This window comes from Apteryx rowi, unplaced genomic scaffold, assembly GCF_003343035.1.
Source record: "Apteryx rowi isolate R43461 unplaced genomic scaffold, aptRow1 scaffold_390, whole genome shotgun sequence".
Lineage (NCBI taxonomy): Eukaryota > Metazoa > Chordata > Aves > Apterygiformes > Apterygidae > Apteryx > Apteryx rowi.
Window position 1 is genome coordinate 389160 of NW_020450419.1, and position 18330 is coordinate 407489.

The 18330-nt window shown below is 38.8% G+C and overlaps 1 protein-coding gene across 1 annotated transcript in view; it reads right to left on the bottom strand.

Annotated features, from left to right (window-relative positions):
- LOC112970328 (LARGE xylosyl- and glucuronyltransferase 1) overlaps window positions 1–18330 on the bottom strand; it is a 196367-nt gene that overhangs the window by 132799 nt on the left and 45238 nt on the right. The window contains exons 2-3 of the mRNA XM_026074588.1: window positions 9077–9378; window positions 2758–2840 (exon numbers count right to left, since the gene is read on the bottom strand). Of these exons, the coding sequence (XP_025930373.1) occupies window positions 2758–2840; window positions 9077–9378 (385 nt within the window). The remainder of the gene's footprint in view (window positions 1–2757; window positions 2841–9076; window positions 9379–18330) is intronic.

An 18330-nucleotide genomic window follows, 5' to 3' on the forward strand; every position in this document is an offset into this window, starting at 1 on the left:
AGCCTAGCTTTAGAGCTTAGGGTGGAACAAATAAGCTTCCACTCCACTGCAGACACGCAGTACTTTTAAATGTCTGTTTTGCCTGGTAGTGCCAGCCAGGATACATTCCCTGGTGCACATTTAGGATTTAGAAAGAGAGATGTTTCCATGCCAATTTTCACTGATGACCCTCAAGTCAGATGGTGAACCTATTACTGATGTCATGAAGTATCCACCATCTGAACCAACCACCTCCATCTCTCCTAACTCATTCCTCCTAATGCAATATCATGACCTGTCTTTGTCCTTTTTTCCCACAATTAAACAGATCCTAGAAACTAAAAGAAGTTTTCTTTCCAATCATCCTAATTTTTTAAGTGCATACCAGTCTCCAAGATAATACTGTTTGCATGGCAACCCGTGCAAGGGACCTGGGTTTAAGCTTAAATCAATTTTAAGCTGAGGAAGTCTGGCAAGTCAGTGGTTTATTCTTCAGCCTTCTTCACCATTCCATTCCAAAAAAAGGGATTCAAGAAAGAGTTCCTGAGACATGGGCCTCTGCACATATAGCCATAGCATCAGCAGATGCTTAAGAAGCCAAACCAATTGCCTGCATTTTCTAGAAGAAAAGTAAGAAATGTCTGCAAGAAGCTCTGTTTCTTTTTAGAGAACATCTTCCCTTTCTAGCAGACAATTTAATGCCTAGTGCGAAGAGCTAGTTCTAGGCAAGAATTGACTTAAATTTGTCTTTAATTATGTTTTGAGCAAACAAGCTAGATAGGTTACCTTGAATGTAACTGACTGCAATAAAGTTTCATTAGCTATATCGGACTTTATCTTGATCACTTCTGCTGAGCAAGAAAAATCCTTTGAGATGAGCAGTATTGCTAGCCAAGCAGCAAGTATGTTCTTGAAAAGGGCAGACTCCACCATGTTCAGAGATACCAACGTTACTTTTCTTTGTTTTGTTTTCATACTTTTAATTAAATATATTTCCCAGATTATTAATGGCAGAATTGTTTATAAATTGCTTATTTTTCAGCTGAATGGCTTAGGCAAAACAGAGACATTTCCTTTAACACAAGGAGACTGCTTAAACTTTTGGGCTACAAGATTCCTATTGTTTATAGAGTATCAGGAAACGTACAGAATATTCAAATCTTTTCAAAATGGAGGCAAGTACTACAAGAGAAAAATACCAAGAAGCTAATCACTGGGAGAACTCATATCACCATAAAAATGCGCATTTGCTAAAAAAAACAAACAACCCCAAACCCCTAGAAACAACAATCAAAATAGACAAAGCAACCCACAATCCCTGGAATATAAAGCCAGTTTACACTGAATAATTCAGAAGTTTAATTGGAAAATGATACCATTTTAAAATTTAACAGGATTTTAACAGTCAAAAAATTCCTCACAGAACATGATAAAAGTCTTTACTGTTGTTTTGGTTTTGTTATTACTATTTTAGCATTGTTTTCCCTGTTCCTAGCCCTTTGCTATGCTCATCTCCTGGGAAGTCCTATAAAGACTGTGTTATATGTGTTAATAATGAAAGTTGCTCTCATATTTTGGAGAATTTCCCCCCTCTACCCACCTTTCCATCTCCCTCTCCCTCCCCCCCAGCCAATCTCTTAAAATAATATTTACTGAGTCATTTCTACACTGTACAAGGTAAGTATTTAAATTCTCTTGTGAAGCTTATCAAAAATTGGTAAAAGATACAATGGTGCACCAAAACTGTTGCACAGAGTGACTGCTAACAGTGCTCCAGCAGGGGATCAGAAGCAAACATAAGGAGCAAGGTGCGGGACATTTATGCCCCAGAACAGGTATGCGTAACAAGATATTAGCAAGTGACCTGAACAAGATTCATCCTCACTGCTATAAAATATCATTCAATTTGCTGTGATGTATTGAAACTACCTCCTTAGCAAACTCTTTATGCTCTAAGCTGATTTTTTTAGCCTATTTGTGCTGTTTGATTAAAACAGTTTGATTAGTCTCTCACTTGCCCATTTTGATCCACTTTCTGCACCACTGTTGGAAAACATCTCTGAGAGACTTTACTAAACTGGACAAGGGATGTAGATGCACACCCACCCACAATTTAACAACATTTCACTTCACTGGAACTGCTGTTTATTAAGGGAACTGGCTATTTTCTCTTCATTGGACATCTATGCCTCTAGATTTTGGGATCTGACTGTGCTCCATGTGCTAAAACCAGGTTGTGAACTCCTGTGAGGGGCTCCAAGTGGCCCTTCCAAAGTCAGAACAGACAAACTGACTTTACGGAAGTAATAGTGACCATAGGAACAGGTTTACCTTGGAAAATAAAGGTCTAAATGGGAAGCTGGGATAGTCAGGTAACCTGTGTATATTTATGTGTATGGCTTTCAAATTACTATCTACACCTCTGCCACAAACTGGTCCCAGAATGAGGCTAAATGAATATAATACTGCTATTACTATTATTATTTTACAAAATTCAGGAGCAGGCAGATACTTTACAATACAGATAGGTGTAGCCCCTATTCCCAAAATGCAACAGGTGTAGCAGCTGGATATTGGATCCCTAGCGTTCACTGCAGAAATTTTTACTCAGGTGGAGCTATTTCTAGAGGTCATAAATTTCATGCTTCTTTCCCTTCAAAGAAAAAGCAACCGGGAAAGGGAATCTGACTTTCTTTTCAAGTAAGAGGGTAAATGTAGCAAGAGCTAATTTAGCCATAATCAGATATACAATATATAACAAATGAAAGCTACCTTTACCTGTGAAATAAGACGGACTTGACAAGTGTGACAACATCCCGACTGGCATTGTACCCTGCACAAACAATGGCAACGTGGATGGTCTGTGGGAGAAAAGGAACAAAAAAAAGCAAAAATTTAAGCCTGCTCCTGCATTCTATCATTCATTAAAGAGAACACATATATGACAGTGCTATTATTTAATGCAGCAATTGTCAAAGATTTGTAGTGGGTGTTTGCAGCTGTTTGCAGCCCACTTGAGGCAGTTTGTTAAAAACATCTTAATTGAGTTATAACACCATCATCATTCCAAAGTCATTACTGGCCCTAAATTACATCAGATGTCTGAACAGAATTGCATTTATTAGCTAAGAGCATATGTGTGTGTGTGTGCATATACACAAACACACACCCATTAATGACACAAAATTCTGAGTATGCAAACACAAAGACACTGTTTAACCTTCTGAACCGAAGTTTAAAAATATCTTGGTTAATTATAAGCGGATACGCTCTTAGAAACTCTGCGTCATTTCAATCCTAGGGATAGCTGTTAAAGAGAGACTGAGGAAGCTCTGATGGACAAGAGCATGAGTGGGACAATTGTTTTGCCCAGGGTTGGGTGCATCTTGGTGATAAGACAGGACAGTAGCTGTGAAGCCAGGTGGTCTCTTTCCTGCCTGTGACTAGTAGCATGGGCTGTACTGGGCAGTGTTAATGTGAAGTTAAATACAATTCCCCATCCCCCACCACAATTTTCCCTTATTCTGTGCCTTCTCTCTTTTAATCTGAGGTGAAGATTTACTCATGTGTTCAAGAGGGAAGGGAAAAATGAAAGGTGCTACTAGTCATTATGATTAAGGTTGTAAGTAATAATTTGAAAAATGATGTTAAGTTACTCTTCTCCGGTTTTAGAATTAGCCACTGCTATTCCCTGGGAGAAAAGAAAATTAATTTCAGCAGATTTAGACTTCAGCTTCCATACTTTTCTGTTTCTTAACAGTCATAGAAACGAGGGAGAGTTCACCATGCTGGCAGCACAAAGCTGCGATCAAGGACACAGCTGTGAAACTGCAGGGAAGCCTCATTTGACTTCCATTTGAAGCTTGGCTAGCTAGCTTCTCCCACGTAGCTCTGATTTTCTGCAGAAAGCCCACTAAGCAGAGAACAAATAAGGAATTCTGCCTCTTCACATAGTCACAGATTCCCAAAGTCTGGCTTGTAACAGGAGCAAATTTACACAGAGGGTGGCATGTGTTGGGGACATGTAAAGAGTCCGTAGTCCCATCCATTAACACTGCCTTGTACAGGGCACAATATGAATCATACAATGGCCAAGCGGTTGCTCCATTGTGCATTCCCCACATGAACATCGCAGCTGCCTCCAAGCCTAGTATGCCTCACAAGCTGGAAAGACCTGAAGTTTTCAGAGGACTTGAATTAATAAGGCAACCTGTCTGTCCAGAGAGGCGTGAGAAAGAAATGATACTGCAATACATTTTGGGAGCAATGCTGTGAGGTATTCAGCACTTTAAACTCATGTTAAAATCAATGAGAGTTGAGCATGCTCAGCACATTGCAGAAATTGTTTCTGTGTTATTCTCTTGTGACAAAAACAGAGGAGAAGAGAGGCTACCCTTATTAATGACTGTAATTACAGCAGTAGTTTGTATCATACATAGGGGCAGGCGTCCTGTGGGCACACAGTTTCCTGACACTGCATGCACCGCTTTCTCTCTGGTTGCCTCCCAGGCTTTCTCAGGCTTTTGGAAGATCTAAGAACCTTCACTCCAATGCCAATTAAATCAACTTAGCTGAGAATGGTTTCATTCTACTTTAAACACTTCATCTGGATACAATGGATCAGACATAAATATTTTATAGGTTTTGACAGAATATCACTGTCATATCACTATCAACCTCATTTTATACTATCTATACTTGACAGAACGGTTTTCCTTATAGTCTTGCCCTCTACTTCACCGCTCCCCCCCCAAACCAGAAAGTTTATTCTGACAGGGACTTGCCCACATCTGTTTTCCCTTTCCTAAATCAATTTGTTTCAAAATTGACAGTATGTTTTCCTTGGTGTGCTTTAGCAGGTACCATTGTCTTTCAGCCAGGGCACAGTGTGAAGACAGCACTTGCTGCTCTGCTGAATGTCTTCTTCCAGTTCAGAGACAAAGGAATCCAGATATCTTCTGCTCAGCCTCTCTGTGGTGTTTGATACTATTTATCACTTCTATTCCTGCCTATGATCAGCTATAGGAAAGAACAATGGTCCTCAAAGAGAATGGAAACTCAGTCCTATTCTTCCAAAGCTTTTGCCTGCAGTATGCTGCAAGACAGTCTATTCCTCCCTTTTTCCTGATTCACTTTTCTCTCCCTCGTTGTTTAACCATTGAGCAAAATCCATGGGAAAACTGATGAGGCAACATGAGGTCAACAACCTGAACTATCTGCAGACTTTTGTACCCTTATTAAAACAGCATTATCTTCAGTTTTCTGCATATTTGTCCCAATTCCATGTTTGGATGGCGAGCAGCTGGCTGTAGCCAAATCCTGGCAAGACATGGCAATGCTGGCTGGAAGAAGGAAGCACTTCAAAGAACTTGCATCCTCCTGAGTACACTACTAGAAGCACCTGCTTTCAAATTACAAAATGAGTCAGCAACCTCAAAGCCCTCTGATATTCCTCATTTTCCTTCTGCAGCTGGCTAGAAGATTGTATCCTAATCCCATCAGAATTGGCCACTATGACTCAAGCATTCACAACCTCTGGACTCAGTTACTGCAACTAACATCTAGGAGTAAAGCCACATAGCCCCAAAATGTTCCATCTTCAACAAAATGCAGCAGTCTGTCTGCTTAGTTCACCATGTGTCTCCAAACATCTCACACCAAAGCTCTGCATGCTACACTAGCTCCTCACTGTTTAGAATCAGTGATAATTCTAGTTACAAAACTCTGGCCTGGATATTCAGAAGTCACTATGGGACTGAACTGAGCTCCTTGAAAGCGTCCATTGCTCTTTCACCATCATTCTCCTACAATGCTCTTTTTAACTTGAATGATAAACATGTTCATCATCAGCAGATGTTGCAAGAAGTCTGGATGTAGGCCTTGCATAGGATCTGCATTTAGACAATGGAACTCACTGCAGCAGAAGATCAAATGTTGATACATCTTGCTTTCAGAACTCAGTGAATAATAGTCCAATATTCTTTCTCTGTTTTCTTAATTCACTTGTCTCCCATTCACTTTTACATACGTGTATGAATAGGTAACCAAAGCAATGCAGAAGTTAATCAGACTGTTCCTCAGATAGGTTGGAGGTCAGGGACACAATGATAACTATTTTTGATTTTAAATAGTTTGGGGGGCATTCAAGCCCAGATACTGAAAGGTATTTAAAGAAGCTAACATTCTTTAGGAAAAGGAGATTAAATAATACTCAGGTCCATTTTAACATGGTTTAGAAATTATTACTGTAGCCATTATAGACCAGGAAAACTGTTTCTGAAAGCAAAATTTCATCTAAGCTCATTCTGGAGTGATTTTAATGGGAGAAAAGTATCCAAAAATACATGAAGAACAGGTCTTCAGATCCCATGATGAGGAGGAGTATAAAGGTGCCTAGATAAAACAGATGTTATCTTTTGTCTCCTCAGGCAACTTTTTGGAAGGGTGAAATATTAAGCTTAACAAACTCTAATTGGCTTTTATAGCTAAAAATAATAGTTGGTAAAGTGTTTCATACTTCAGTAATTTTCCAGTAGTACTAACCAGGCATTCTATTGCAATTACTTCTTAATCCTTTATAAATAATTTCAGAATTTGATTAAGAGATATTAAAAGCATGTTACAAGCATATAAATAAGCTACAAATGGTTCCCTGCGGCAGGTGTTATCTGCTTTTTTGTGTTTACACAGTGCTTAAGTTGGTGGAGCCCTTTTTTTAGTGACTTTGAAGCACTACACACTAAACATATTAAGCAACACTGCTGAGAATAATAACAAAACAAAAAAGCCTGTAAAAATGCTGCAAACTTTTATAAATATTCTGCTAATCTGCTAGATGGTATACTGCTAATTGACTATTTTCTAATATATTAACTCTTTTTAGAATATTTATAAATGCATCCTTAATTCAAACTAAACACCCAGTTTATGGAGGCACAAGCTGGAAAGATAGGGGGAAAGCATCATAAGAAAGAATCACATAGTTCTGTTAGCTTCCATCAACATTATGGTCTTCTTCTGAAGCCTGCTATTTGCACCGACATCTGTATAACGTCTACTCTTATACTCTCACAGCTTGTGTTAAAATTGTCTCCTGCTGGGAAGGCATGACACAGGGATCTTTTCCCTCCAGAGAGAAGGTCCTTGACCGGAACTCTATTTTTTTTCTTGCAATATAATGCTGGTCGATATTACAGCATCAGAAGAACTCTCCTGCAATGCAACACAGTAGGAAGTGGTGGCTGGAATACAATGAATCCCCGAACTATTTTTTGATATAGATCATAAATATTATCACACAGATTATGCTTTATCAGAGATTTAATGTTCAATTATAAGAGAAGTGCTAATTTCAGTAAACCTCAAAGAACTGCCTCATTGAAATAAACGATCTATCCCTAGAACTTTTCATCTCCCTCAGAGCCCCAGTCTTCTTCTCAAGACTTTGTCTCTTTCTACCCAAGTCTTTGACTCTTGCTATAATATATTCCAGGGTCAGAGCTTGAAAAGATTTAGTTTACAACTCTCAACCACTGAAAACAGGGGAGTGGAGTCAAGATACCGCTCTCACACAAACATGAAACCAGAATCTACAATAACAGGATAAACGATGAGACCTCTGGCAAATCTGATAAGGAAGTTTAATTTTAACTTCCATTGCTATTACTGAATTATTGAGTGAATTCCTTAAGAAAAAGAAGAAAAAGCTATTTCGTTATCAAAATACTGTGCAGTAAGATAGAGGGATGGCAAACAAAGTGAGTTTACATGTTTTATATAACCATTGCCTCCAGCACAATGCTAAACCCCACTGAGCAAGTAAATTTATTGGCAAAAGGCATTGTAACCTGAAAGGCCACTTAAACTATTCCTCCTTTAAGTTGCTATTTTTGTGGCCCAAATTGGCTGGCATATTGAACATCCCAGAACTGAGATTCAGCTCATCACTGCTTGGCATGATAATAAGGGGGAAGTGAGGTTTGTTTACTGATGGACTGAACCTTCTCTTATTAAATGTAATGCTAAAATGCTCACAGGCAGAAAAAACAGACCCTCATTATCAGGAGGAAAATGAAAAACAGACTCCTCCCTTTCCTTCACCTTAAAGTAATGTTGGCACTTTTTTCTACAGTACCAGACAAAGATGTCCAGAACTGGAAAACTGTAATTCATTTTTAAGCAATATTTGGTATTTGTCCATTATCTTTATCTGAAGAGATAATTAGGAATTCTTTTTCATTCACACTCACTTTCTTTCAACTTTTATCTTCCCAGCAGCACAAAGAAAGATAAAAGGTAATATGGTACTAACCTCTTTGCAAAAATAAGCTGGAGGAAGTTATTTTTCATATCTTCACCACTTAGGATTGACACAAGGCTTTTACGCAACACTTTCTGGTTTTGACCTATACGTTTTTGGAATAACTGTATCATTCAAATGCCTGACTACCAAATAGCTGGACAACATCCATAAAACTATTGGCATAAAATGGGGGAAAAAACTAACCTAAACAACCCCCTAACACCTTCTTAAAAACAGATCTCCATTTTTTGCAGCTAACAACATCTCTCTGGCAAGAGACATGCCACAGCTAACAGAGCAGGTGGTTCCACAACAGAATCAAGACACACTACGGAAAAGTGATTCAAAAGCACAAGCAGGTTTCACAGCCATGATTCAATTGATAATAAACTGTTCTAGAAGAGATGCACAAACAAGAGAATAAGGCTTTTAAAAGCACTGTGCCACCTTCATTTTGTTTAGAAACACACAAGGTCAGTTTGCCACAGGTCTATAAACTCACAGCTGTACTGAAGTCATCTTGGGACACAGCTTTGATTTTTACACCAGATTCAGGCACATAAGAATGAAAAAGAAAAAAACAACTGTCCATAACTGAAAAAGACATTCAAGTATTTCTAAAGAAAAAACATAGAAAAAGAATAATTAAAAATTATCTAAAGAGTAGTGCCCATCAGTCCTTAAGAGGCTATGAACATAGCAGAAGCTTTTACAGGGGTGGGAGACAGGGATCTGCAATGTCTTTGAAGGATCAAATCTGTCATACTGTTTCCGGCAGATTTTTTTTTTATTTACCTCACATTTTTCCACTGCTGGTTGCTGCCCACATTCGGAGCTGTTCCCTGCCACAATGCCAGCCCGCAGGCTCTCGCTGTCACCTGTCCCCTCTTCCATGGAGTATGTTTTGGAGTGGTTGCCCTGATGGTGTGAGGGGCTTCGGCTCTGTGCCAGGCTGAGCTGCTTGCGAAGCGCACGGTTCTCCTCCTCCACCTCCCGCATGCGGACTTCCAAGCTCTCACGCTCCCGCTGGCTCGAAGCTGTGTAACGAGGACTGTGGGGCTGTGATTCAACTGGAGACAGCGACACTGGCTTCCCATCTGCAAGAGATGCTTCTTTTAGAATATAATTCAAGTTGTGTTTCTCTTCAATATTGGCATTGTGATGCAGGGATGTATTTGGAATACAACCAAATTTTATATGGACCAGGAACTTCAAGAAAATGGTTAAGAATATGCTAAACTTTGGACAAATGCTGAAGTTCTAGGAGCTTCAGGTCCCACTAATTTCAAAACCGCACTAAAAGATAAGCTTATGTTTCTTTTGTTCTGCATTGAGCTGCTTGCCAGGCTCTGGTCTGGGAAGACAGTCAAGAAGAGAAGGATTTAATTCAAGGACAATTAATATATAGTTAAATGTATTTTAGAAACGCATGTAAGACATAATAATTTTCCTATTCCCTATTTTCTCCACAGTCAAGCTACAGAATTTCGGTTACCATTTTGTGTCAAACAGTAGCCCCAGCTGATTCACATGTGAGGAGCAGATGGTCTTTATTCAGCAACCCAGTATTATATGCTTGCTGAGAAATGAAAGGTTCAGAAGGATAGAAACATTTAATACCTGTGGGGGTCAAATTTGCAAAGTATTTTGGCTGAAAAAGACAATATGGGAATTTTGAAAAAAATTAAACAGTTCAATTTAGCACCTTTAAATGAAAGGTTATATTCCACAAATACAAAACATTCAATTTTCACAGTTTCAAAAGGTACCTTCTTTGTTCAAAACAGTATTAAAAATGACTTAAATATAATGGATAAAAAAGATTATTAACCTGAAATCAAAGTTTATAACCCAAAAGATGACAATTGGAAGCAGTTCTACCACCAATTCAAAATACATTATTGCCACCATAAGAGAGCAAATACAGATACAGCCGATATTTTGTCAACGGAGACATATTTTCACGTGATTTTAACAAGGCTATATGTATATTTAATACAAATGCTTAAAAGGTGGTAAAAAACACAAATTAATCTACTGTTCAAAAATGCTCAATTAAAATCAAGTGGAAACACAGCAAAGCAGACAGTAAGAGTTATCCATAGTGTTGTAATTAGCAAGGCATTCCATTACAGTAAAGATGGTATGTGAATGTCTTATACCAAGGTATTTCTCAGAAATAACTTTCTACCTGCATGTATTGAAAAGGTTTGCTATTTAATAATTTTTCCACTGCACAGAGTCACTTTGGCTTTATCAAACAAACACCAGCTCGAGTGGTTTAGAAAACACAGAAATCATGCAGTTATTGTTTAGCAGTTCTCCTTAACAAGTACATTTCTCATCCTCTGACTCAAATTATTTCCCTGCTATAAAGACCTGTTCATTGCTTGTTTTCTTCCATTGTTTCTTATTTACATGACTGGTGTGTAGTCCTTTAAACTGAGTTTATGAAAAAACAGATACAAAACAGCTCATTTCAAATTTCCGTTGCTGCGTGTCACACAGGTGCACACACATCCTATTATCTATATAAATAGCTAATCTGTTTTTAATCCACACTTGGATCGAATACATTTGCTTGCAGACCTTCTTCCCCCAAAATTCTCTAATTTATTATTTTTACCATCGTTAAGACTAACAGATAAATCTGAGCTTGAAAAATGTCTTAGGACAGATTCTGAAGTTTGGTCACTGATATTTGGGAACTTGTATCCTCAAATAAACAGTTATTAAAAATAAAATGACAGACTTGAAAAGATTGAAAATCATGGTTGCAACAGTAGAGAAATGTCAACATTAAAGACAGATCCATGCTGTGATCAGAAGTACAATGAACTATTGAGCTACTGAAATATTATCTTTATAGGCAACCAGCTTAGAAGGCATAAAACTGAAATTGTGACTGCACGGACTCTGGCATGGACTGTATAAGTCCACTCGAGAAATCCTGAGTACTTAGCTGTGTAGCTAGTCTGCACTCGGAGGCTGTAGTTGTTTCTCAGCTGCTGATACCAAAACTAGCAGGACTTAAATTTGTTTGGATGTGCTTATGTTGCAGTCATCTTACTGGACAGCAAGACTGCATTGCATGCATGTTCTCAGATAAAGTGAAAAGCAGCACCCTTCCTTACCCACACAACAATGAACCTGTGTTATCATCAGATCTACAATTACAATGCAAACCTTGTCAAAGACTTCACTAGCAATCCTAACTCCTTGCTTGGGGAATATCCAGTATGACACAGATGTTACTTATCTCTTCTTATTCTTGTCATTAGATTCTGCCACATTCTCAGATAATTGCCAGAAAAAAAAAATACTGACGAAATATCAATTCTTAAAGGTAACAAGAAATGGAAGTAAATCTCAGAACAACATTCATCAGAATTTCAAAATGTGGAAAAAAAGGAGACATCTCTAAAGTTATTCTAAGGGCATAAATCAGTTGGTTGTGCATGCTGCTTTGCCAGAATTCAAAAGTAACAAAAAAGATGTAACTTTGTACATTTGACCAATTGTAGCTTTATTCATGAAGACAGTTGAATTGTTTCTATTTAACCTTTATAAGAGACAATACAGTCTGAGAAAAGAACTGAATGAAGAAAATGCCACCTGACTGCTTTAGACTGAAAGTTCTAGCAGCTAAAGGGAGCAGCTCACCATTTATGCAGCCTTAGCACTAAATGCCACTAAACTCCCCTCTGCCTTCTCATTAATATGTGTTTGTGCTGGTATGTAAAAGGCAGTAGTGGAATCATACAAGGAATCATAGAGCCAGCTAGCCTCTTGATCTGAAGTACATAAGTACTCGAAATGTGTTGTTTTGCACATTTTGTTAAAAAGTGCTAAGTCCAAGACGTTTTCTGAGATGACCAGGGTTCCTACAGCTGGACAAGTACTGTTTTGTTACTAATATTGGTGATTACTCTCAGGTACCTTGATATATTGGATACTTCCATAAGACCCCAACTCCTTGATGCAAATGATAATGTGACAATTACAGGACCCATTTGAAACAGAAGTATAAAAGATAAAAGTGAACCCAGTTTGACTTTCAGACTTGGAAGGCAAATAATTTTTGTCTTGATTTTTGAGAATGGCTCATAATCTTTGCACACCTGAGGTTGCAAAGGCTGGTGGCAAGGTACTATTTGAATTAAGTCCCATTACCAGACTAGACATATGAAGAGACTTCGAGTTCAGTGAACGTACAGTTGTGGCAAAATGCCTCTCGGGAGCTACTGCCTAGTGGATAAACACCAATCCATGCCACCCTGATTTGCTTCAGATCAGTTTTCAGGGCAATGCAAGGACTGTGTGTTTCACTTGCTCTTTGAAGAAAAAATAAGTGGACTACTGTATGGGAAGTCTAGTATTTGATTGACTGTAAGCTGCTTGATAGAAGAGTTAAACTGATGGCATTGTACTTGAGTTTTATAGTTTTAAGTAACTGGCAGAGTGCTCTGGGCTGATAGCCGGGCACTTTTTATCTAATCTAAATCAAAATAAAATAACATAACATGTAATGAGGTCTGTGTGACTTTGGTCCGAAAGATCTCCCAGGGAAGAGCACAAGGAACAGTGCTGTGCTCTGAAGCAAGTTGTACACTTTTGAATGCTGCAATAAATAATAATAAAGCTATTTTTTTTATTCTTCATTTGGGGTTATTGCTCTATTTTTGGGCTTTGGTAGTCTCAGACTTAGTATTTTTTATACCTGTGTCAAGCCTTTTACCTCAGACTTTCTTTGCTGATAAAACTGTACCAAAGAAATAAAAATGATCTGCAAATTTTCACTGCCTACAAACCAAAACCTAAACATAAAAACTTGAGCAATTATTTCATGGCAGACAGCAACCAATGACTTATCATCACAGTAGGGCCAACAATTCTGAGAATTTAACGACATGCAAGGTATGAATTCTGTGGCTTTCTGAATGCTCCTGTGTATGTAGAGTTGTCTGTCTTCTAAGGCAAGGGATGTCATTAAACCTTACTGTCTCCTAGTCAAGCAGAGCACCTTAAGACTTTGGAACATAAAGTCTAGGGAAAGCAATCCAGCACAATTTATCTGATAGGAAGGGAATTGGAGCAGTGGAGTTTTCTTATGGGCAAAATCTAAAGGATAAGCATTAACACCAAGCACCCTAGTTTTGTACTTATCAAATTTGGAGATGTGAGAGTCCTGAAAAGGACCCAAAGGCATCAGAAGCTTGCTGAGAGAAGAGTCACAGAGAAAGCATGGTTTAGACACAGATTAACTGCAGGTCTGGATGAGGGAGAAAGATTCAGAGGAGAAGAAAAGTGCAGAAGCAGGGATCCTGAGTTTCTTAGATGATTCTGATCTGAACTCAAATGATTAAAAGTTAGGAGCTAACTGAGGCAGGGAACTTTATGTAGCAAGTTTGGGGCATTTTTTCCCTTAATTTTCTACATTTCTTAATTTCATTTACTACCTTAAGTGAAGCCTGCTTTTTTTTGGCATCTGTACAAGGTCTAGAGGTTTCTATGTGCTTTAGCTATTATTTGTTCCCTGCCTAATAGTGTGTAATGCTTTTATAATGAATTAACTGATGATGGTGAACTCTAGGCTGCCTCTGAGATAAGAGGAAGTCATGCTGCTCACAGATAATATTTCAGTCTGTCTGACTGCAGATGCAAGAAAACACCACTCCATATCACATTTGTTCACATTTGAAAATTCACATTATCAGTGCACCCTTTGAGGTAACAATTTTAACCAAAAGCTGACATTCTGTAGAAAGAACTAGTATAGCAGGCAACCATCCTCACGAATTTCCTGCATTAAGGCCATGAGCAAAATCATTTGAAGTTCATTCCACTGCTATTTTTTTTCCCATAAAGAATATTGTAGAGAACTCCAAGGACCCAAAGGGAAAAGAAAAATAAGACAACTGCAGTCAGGGATATGGGGACATAAAAGCTCTGTGTAAGCATGTAAACCGTTCCTTTTCTTTTGGAGCTCTAGCTCAGCTTTAATCAGCTACCACCTTAGTACTCTGTGTACTTTCGCTCAGCTGGATGCTGTGGTAGACACTGGTTATACGGGCTGCTAAGAATGAAGTCCTTTTTGTTAAGAGTTTGGCATATTAAGATGTATGCCTCCACAGGTAGGTCCTAAGGCATCCCAAGATTCCTATTCCCACACTCACCAAGGAATTTTTTTTTGCTACAGCTGCTTATAAATCACTCCGGCATGATCACAGCCGGAAATAGAAAACCTTGCCCAAATAACCATCTTAACAGTAGAGTACAGTCTAAGCAATTTACTTCAGAGATCTGATCTCTGAACACAGAACTTCCTCATCTTCACGTGAGGGAGCCTCATGAGGCAGTTCTGAGCTTATGTTGCCAAGTTTCAGTAAAAGAAAGTTGTGCTATTGAATGACATTGTAGTGAGGACACTAAAGACTTCTGCCCACTAGACAGAGACAGCACAGGTAATGACATCCAAGCCTTCCCATATTGCCCAGGCAAGTTTACTCAGCTCTGACAGGAAAGCTGCTTCCATCAGTATTAAGCTCAAACCCTTCTCAAGATTTGGCACCAATAACATACATACTAAATTACATGTTCCTGGGTAAAAAGAGAGTGTTTTCACAAGAGACACAAATCAACTGTCAGCTAATTTCTATGCCTTGGACTGAATTCAGGTTTTGAACCAGCAATTTATTAAGACATATCCTTTAAGTGTTCACTTAAGCACATGCTAACATGTTTTATTAAACTGAGGCTCCACACATGAACCGTTCAGCTCCACTGTAGGCCAGCTTTACTTAAAGCATCACATTATTCCCTGTTGCTCATCTACAGGGACACCCCCTTCCACTGTCATTCCTCTGAACAAAATATCCATTTACAATTAGTGGATTTGGAAATTACATGCATCGCATGCAAAAACCTATGCCAACAAAACATCAGGTTTGCAAAGTCAAACACTCAGAAGTATGTGAGAATGATATTTGCCTGTTCAGTCTTCACTGTCATTCCCATGTGCCTGATGACAGGATCACTAGTTATGTGATCAACACTTTTTCCCAAAGAACCTTGGCATCACTGAGTGCACAGGATGGATGGTGCTCACAGCTGTTAAATGGCTTGTTTTAGCCTCACAATTCAGTTTGTGACCACTCCTACCCTGCTCTGAAAAGAGACTTCTTTATTTCCTCATTGGCCTATGATGCTCATCACTGTAATACTTGAATGCTGCACAGATGATCAGTGACTTTTTTCCAAACATGGGGGAAAGATGGTACTATTAGTCCCTCTTCACAGCTGGGGCACACAAGTTTGGAGTCATTAACATCTAAAGAGAATAACAGTTGCACAATTGCCCCAGATGTGCAATTGAAATGGTTATGGTGCAATTTTTTAACAAATAAGCACCTTTTCTGCACTTTATTTGCTCAGAAGACAGGTCTTATCACCTGTATATGCAACTGTATAAGCTTAACAGTTCTGTAAATTACACTTTGAGTCTGCATGCTGGGAACCCAGAAAAGGGAAAAATTACAGTTAGCAGTCCCTGGTAACAGCTTTGTTTTAAGACCATCATGTAATGAACTTACTGGTAGAGACAGAACCAATTTTCCAGGTCAGAGTCAACTTCATAATCTACAAAACTGACCCTTTTCTTTCTACACTCCCCTGACTTGTTCATGACCACCTTCCAGGCTCTTTAATTAACGAAAGCAGGAGTCCAAGAACCATTCACTGCATTGCCACATTTGCTCTGCACACAGAATGAGGCAGGGGTTGTGCCTCAGACACTGTTAGCAATTGTATCATCAACAATGGCATCATGCTGCATAGCTGCAGACAGCAGATTATGCGGTGGCTGAGTGAACCTAATTTTGATACATCTAACAGGGGTAGTAGGGATGATAAGCAGAGAAAGACCGTGGGTTGGGAAAAAGCATGTAGCAATATAATGCAGGAAGAAGGGAGAGAAACTTAAATATAACATTCATCTGCCCTGAAAGTGGATGTGGCTCCTTCAATAGCTTGTTTTTTCAAATGAAATATTAAGAACATTAGCCAATTACTAAATTTAAAACAAGATCCCACTAAGTCTTAACATTCCTTGCTCATATCTTTGTCTAGAGCACAACAACTTTTTTTTCCTTTCTTCTGTCTTCTTCTCTCTCTTCCTCTCCCTGCTTTGCATTTTCTTGCCAAAATATATGCCTCTCCAAGAAAAGGACTAAAAATAATATTTCCCTCCTTTCCACTGGGAGTGGAGATGTAAGAAAATAATGTCTTATCAGAGTAAGCACTGAGTGAAAGTAAGATTTAATCGAGGATTTGGTCTGACAAAGATAACGTTATCAAGAGAGGAACTTGGCAAAGATAACACGTTATCAATATCAGGAGTAAAACTCAGGGAAAATAGTGTTTTAATACCTATTAGATTCTAAATAAGCCATCTGTGCTCTTGATGAATTGTTATTTTCTCCAAGCCCCATTCCTGCAAAGATGTTGATTTTTTGGCAAACTGTTTCTGGTAGCAGTTGGGGAAGGGGGGAAGAAAGAGGAAAAAAGGAAAGCTCTTTCTCCTCAAAGCTGGAGGAATACTCTTTTTCTTTTCAAAGGCTTTTCATACTGGTGAAGACTGCCAGCATGGGAGCACGATGACTCAGGTGTTTATACACCAACCAGGTATAGCAGGGAAAACTCCTACAACAAGGCTCTACAAGTTCATTGCAGAGCATTCCATAAAAGGAGAGGAGGATCAATACCCCTTATGTCCTTGACCACAGTAGCCAGGTTCAGAGTATCTGCCTGCTTATGGCAGTGTTTATGGTAGGAGTACTTGTCTACAGAGCCAATGACCAGCCATCAGTTAGCAACGACTTTTGATCATAACTGAGCACATCACAATTAGCTGTGGTCAGTTGCGGGCACAAATAAATGACCCCTTTTGGATCAGTTGGAGACATTAGCACCTTCAGCTAACCATTATCACCATCCAGCTAGAGATCACCATTCCCACTTTGCTGACGCAAAGGATCATGCAACACTTATCCCCTTCAGTGCAAAGCATCCAACTCAGTTTAAATGCCTCGTTGGTCTGTGGGTGTCTGTGCCCCGAAGCTGAAACCTCCTACATTTATACAACTTGAGTTACATTTTGGATAAATTTAAATAAATTGTGGCACCTCCTGAAAAATGAGGAATCCAGTTCATAGTATGATGGACTACTAACTGCCTTAAATGGTAGAACGTGGGTGAATGCCACATTCATGGGAACGGGCAAGCAGGGGATAATTAGAAGGGAAGCTGTGGAGGGACTATAGAAGTGTGAATAATAAAGCACACTTAGGAAAAAGCATATGAATGATATCTGCAGGGTAAGTATTTGTAGCCAGCTGAATTTCCCTGATGTACAGTAGGAGTGGGAGGAAAGACAATAGCATCTGTTAATTTGAAGATTTCCTATGGAGTAGCTGCATCTCTTTTTTCATTAACCATTTGGATATCTTATGCCCAGAGAATTCTCTGTGTTCAGGTGTGATATTCATGTTAATGTAACTTCCGAGGCCTTGATTTAGCAGAATACATAGTCAACAGCAGGCATCCATTACAGCTCTCTAAGGTAAAATGCATCCCCACAGCTGTACACAGTGCTGTGACTGTCATTCCTGGTACTGGGGTGTAAAAGAGTAAAACTCTTATATGTTGGCTCCTGCTCAGTAAAACACTGTGGAAGAGGTAAAAAAAAGGGGAAAAAAAATAAAATAAAGCATTTTACAGTGTTTTTTAAGAGTGCGATAAACCTAAGACAAAATATCTATAAGCTTATAAAAGATTATAGAAATACCTATAGGTTCCTACAATCGCTACAGTAACCACAAGCAAGAGACAAGTATGCTCAATCAAAGCCTAGTAGTAGTTAATTCAGATTCTCTTGCTGATGATTTGCCTCAGCTGCTCATCAATAGAGACTCCAGCTGATAATTATTAAGTTAAACTTCTGAGCAGTATTTGCATATGTAAAGCACACTTTCCCTGCCAAAGCAACAATG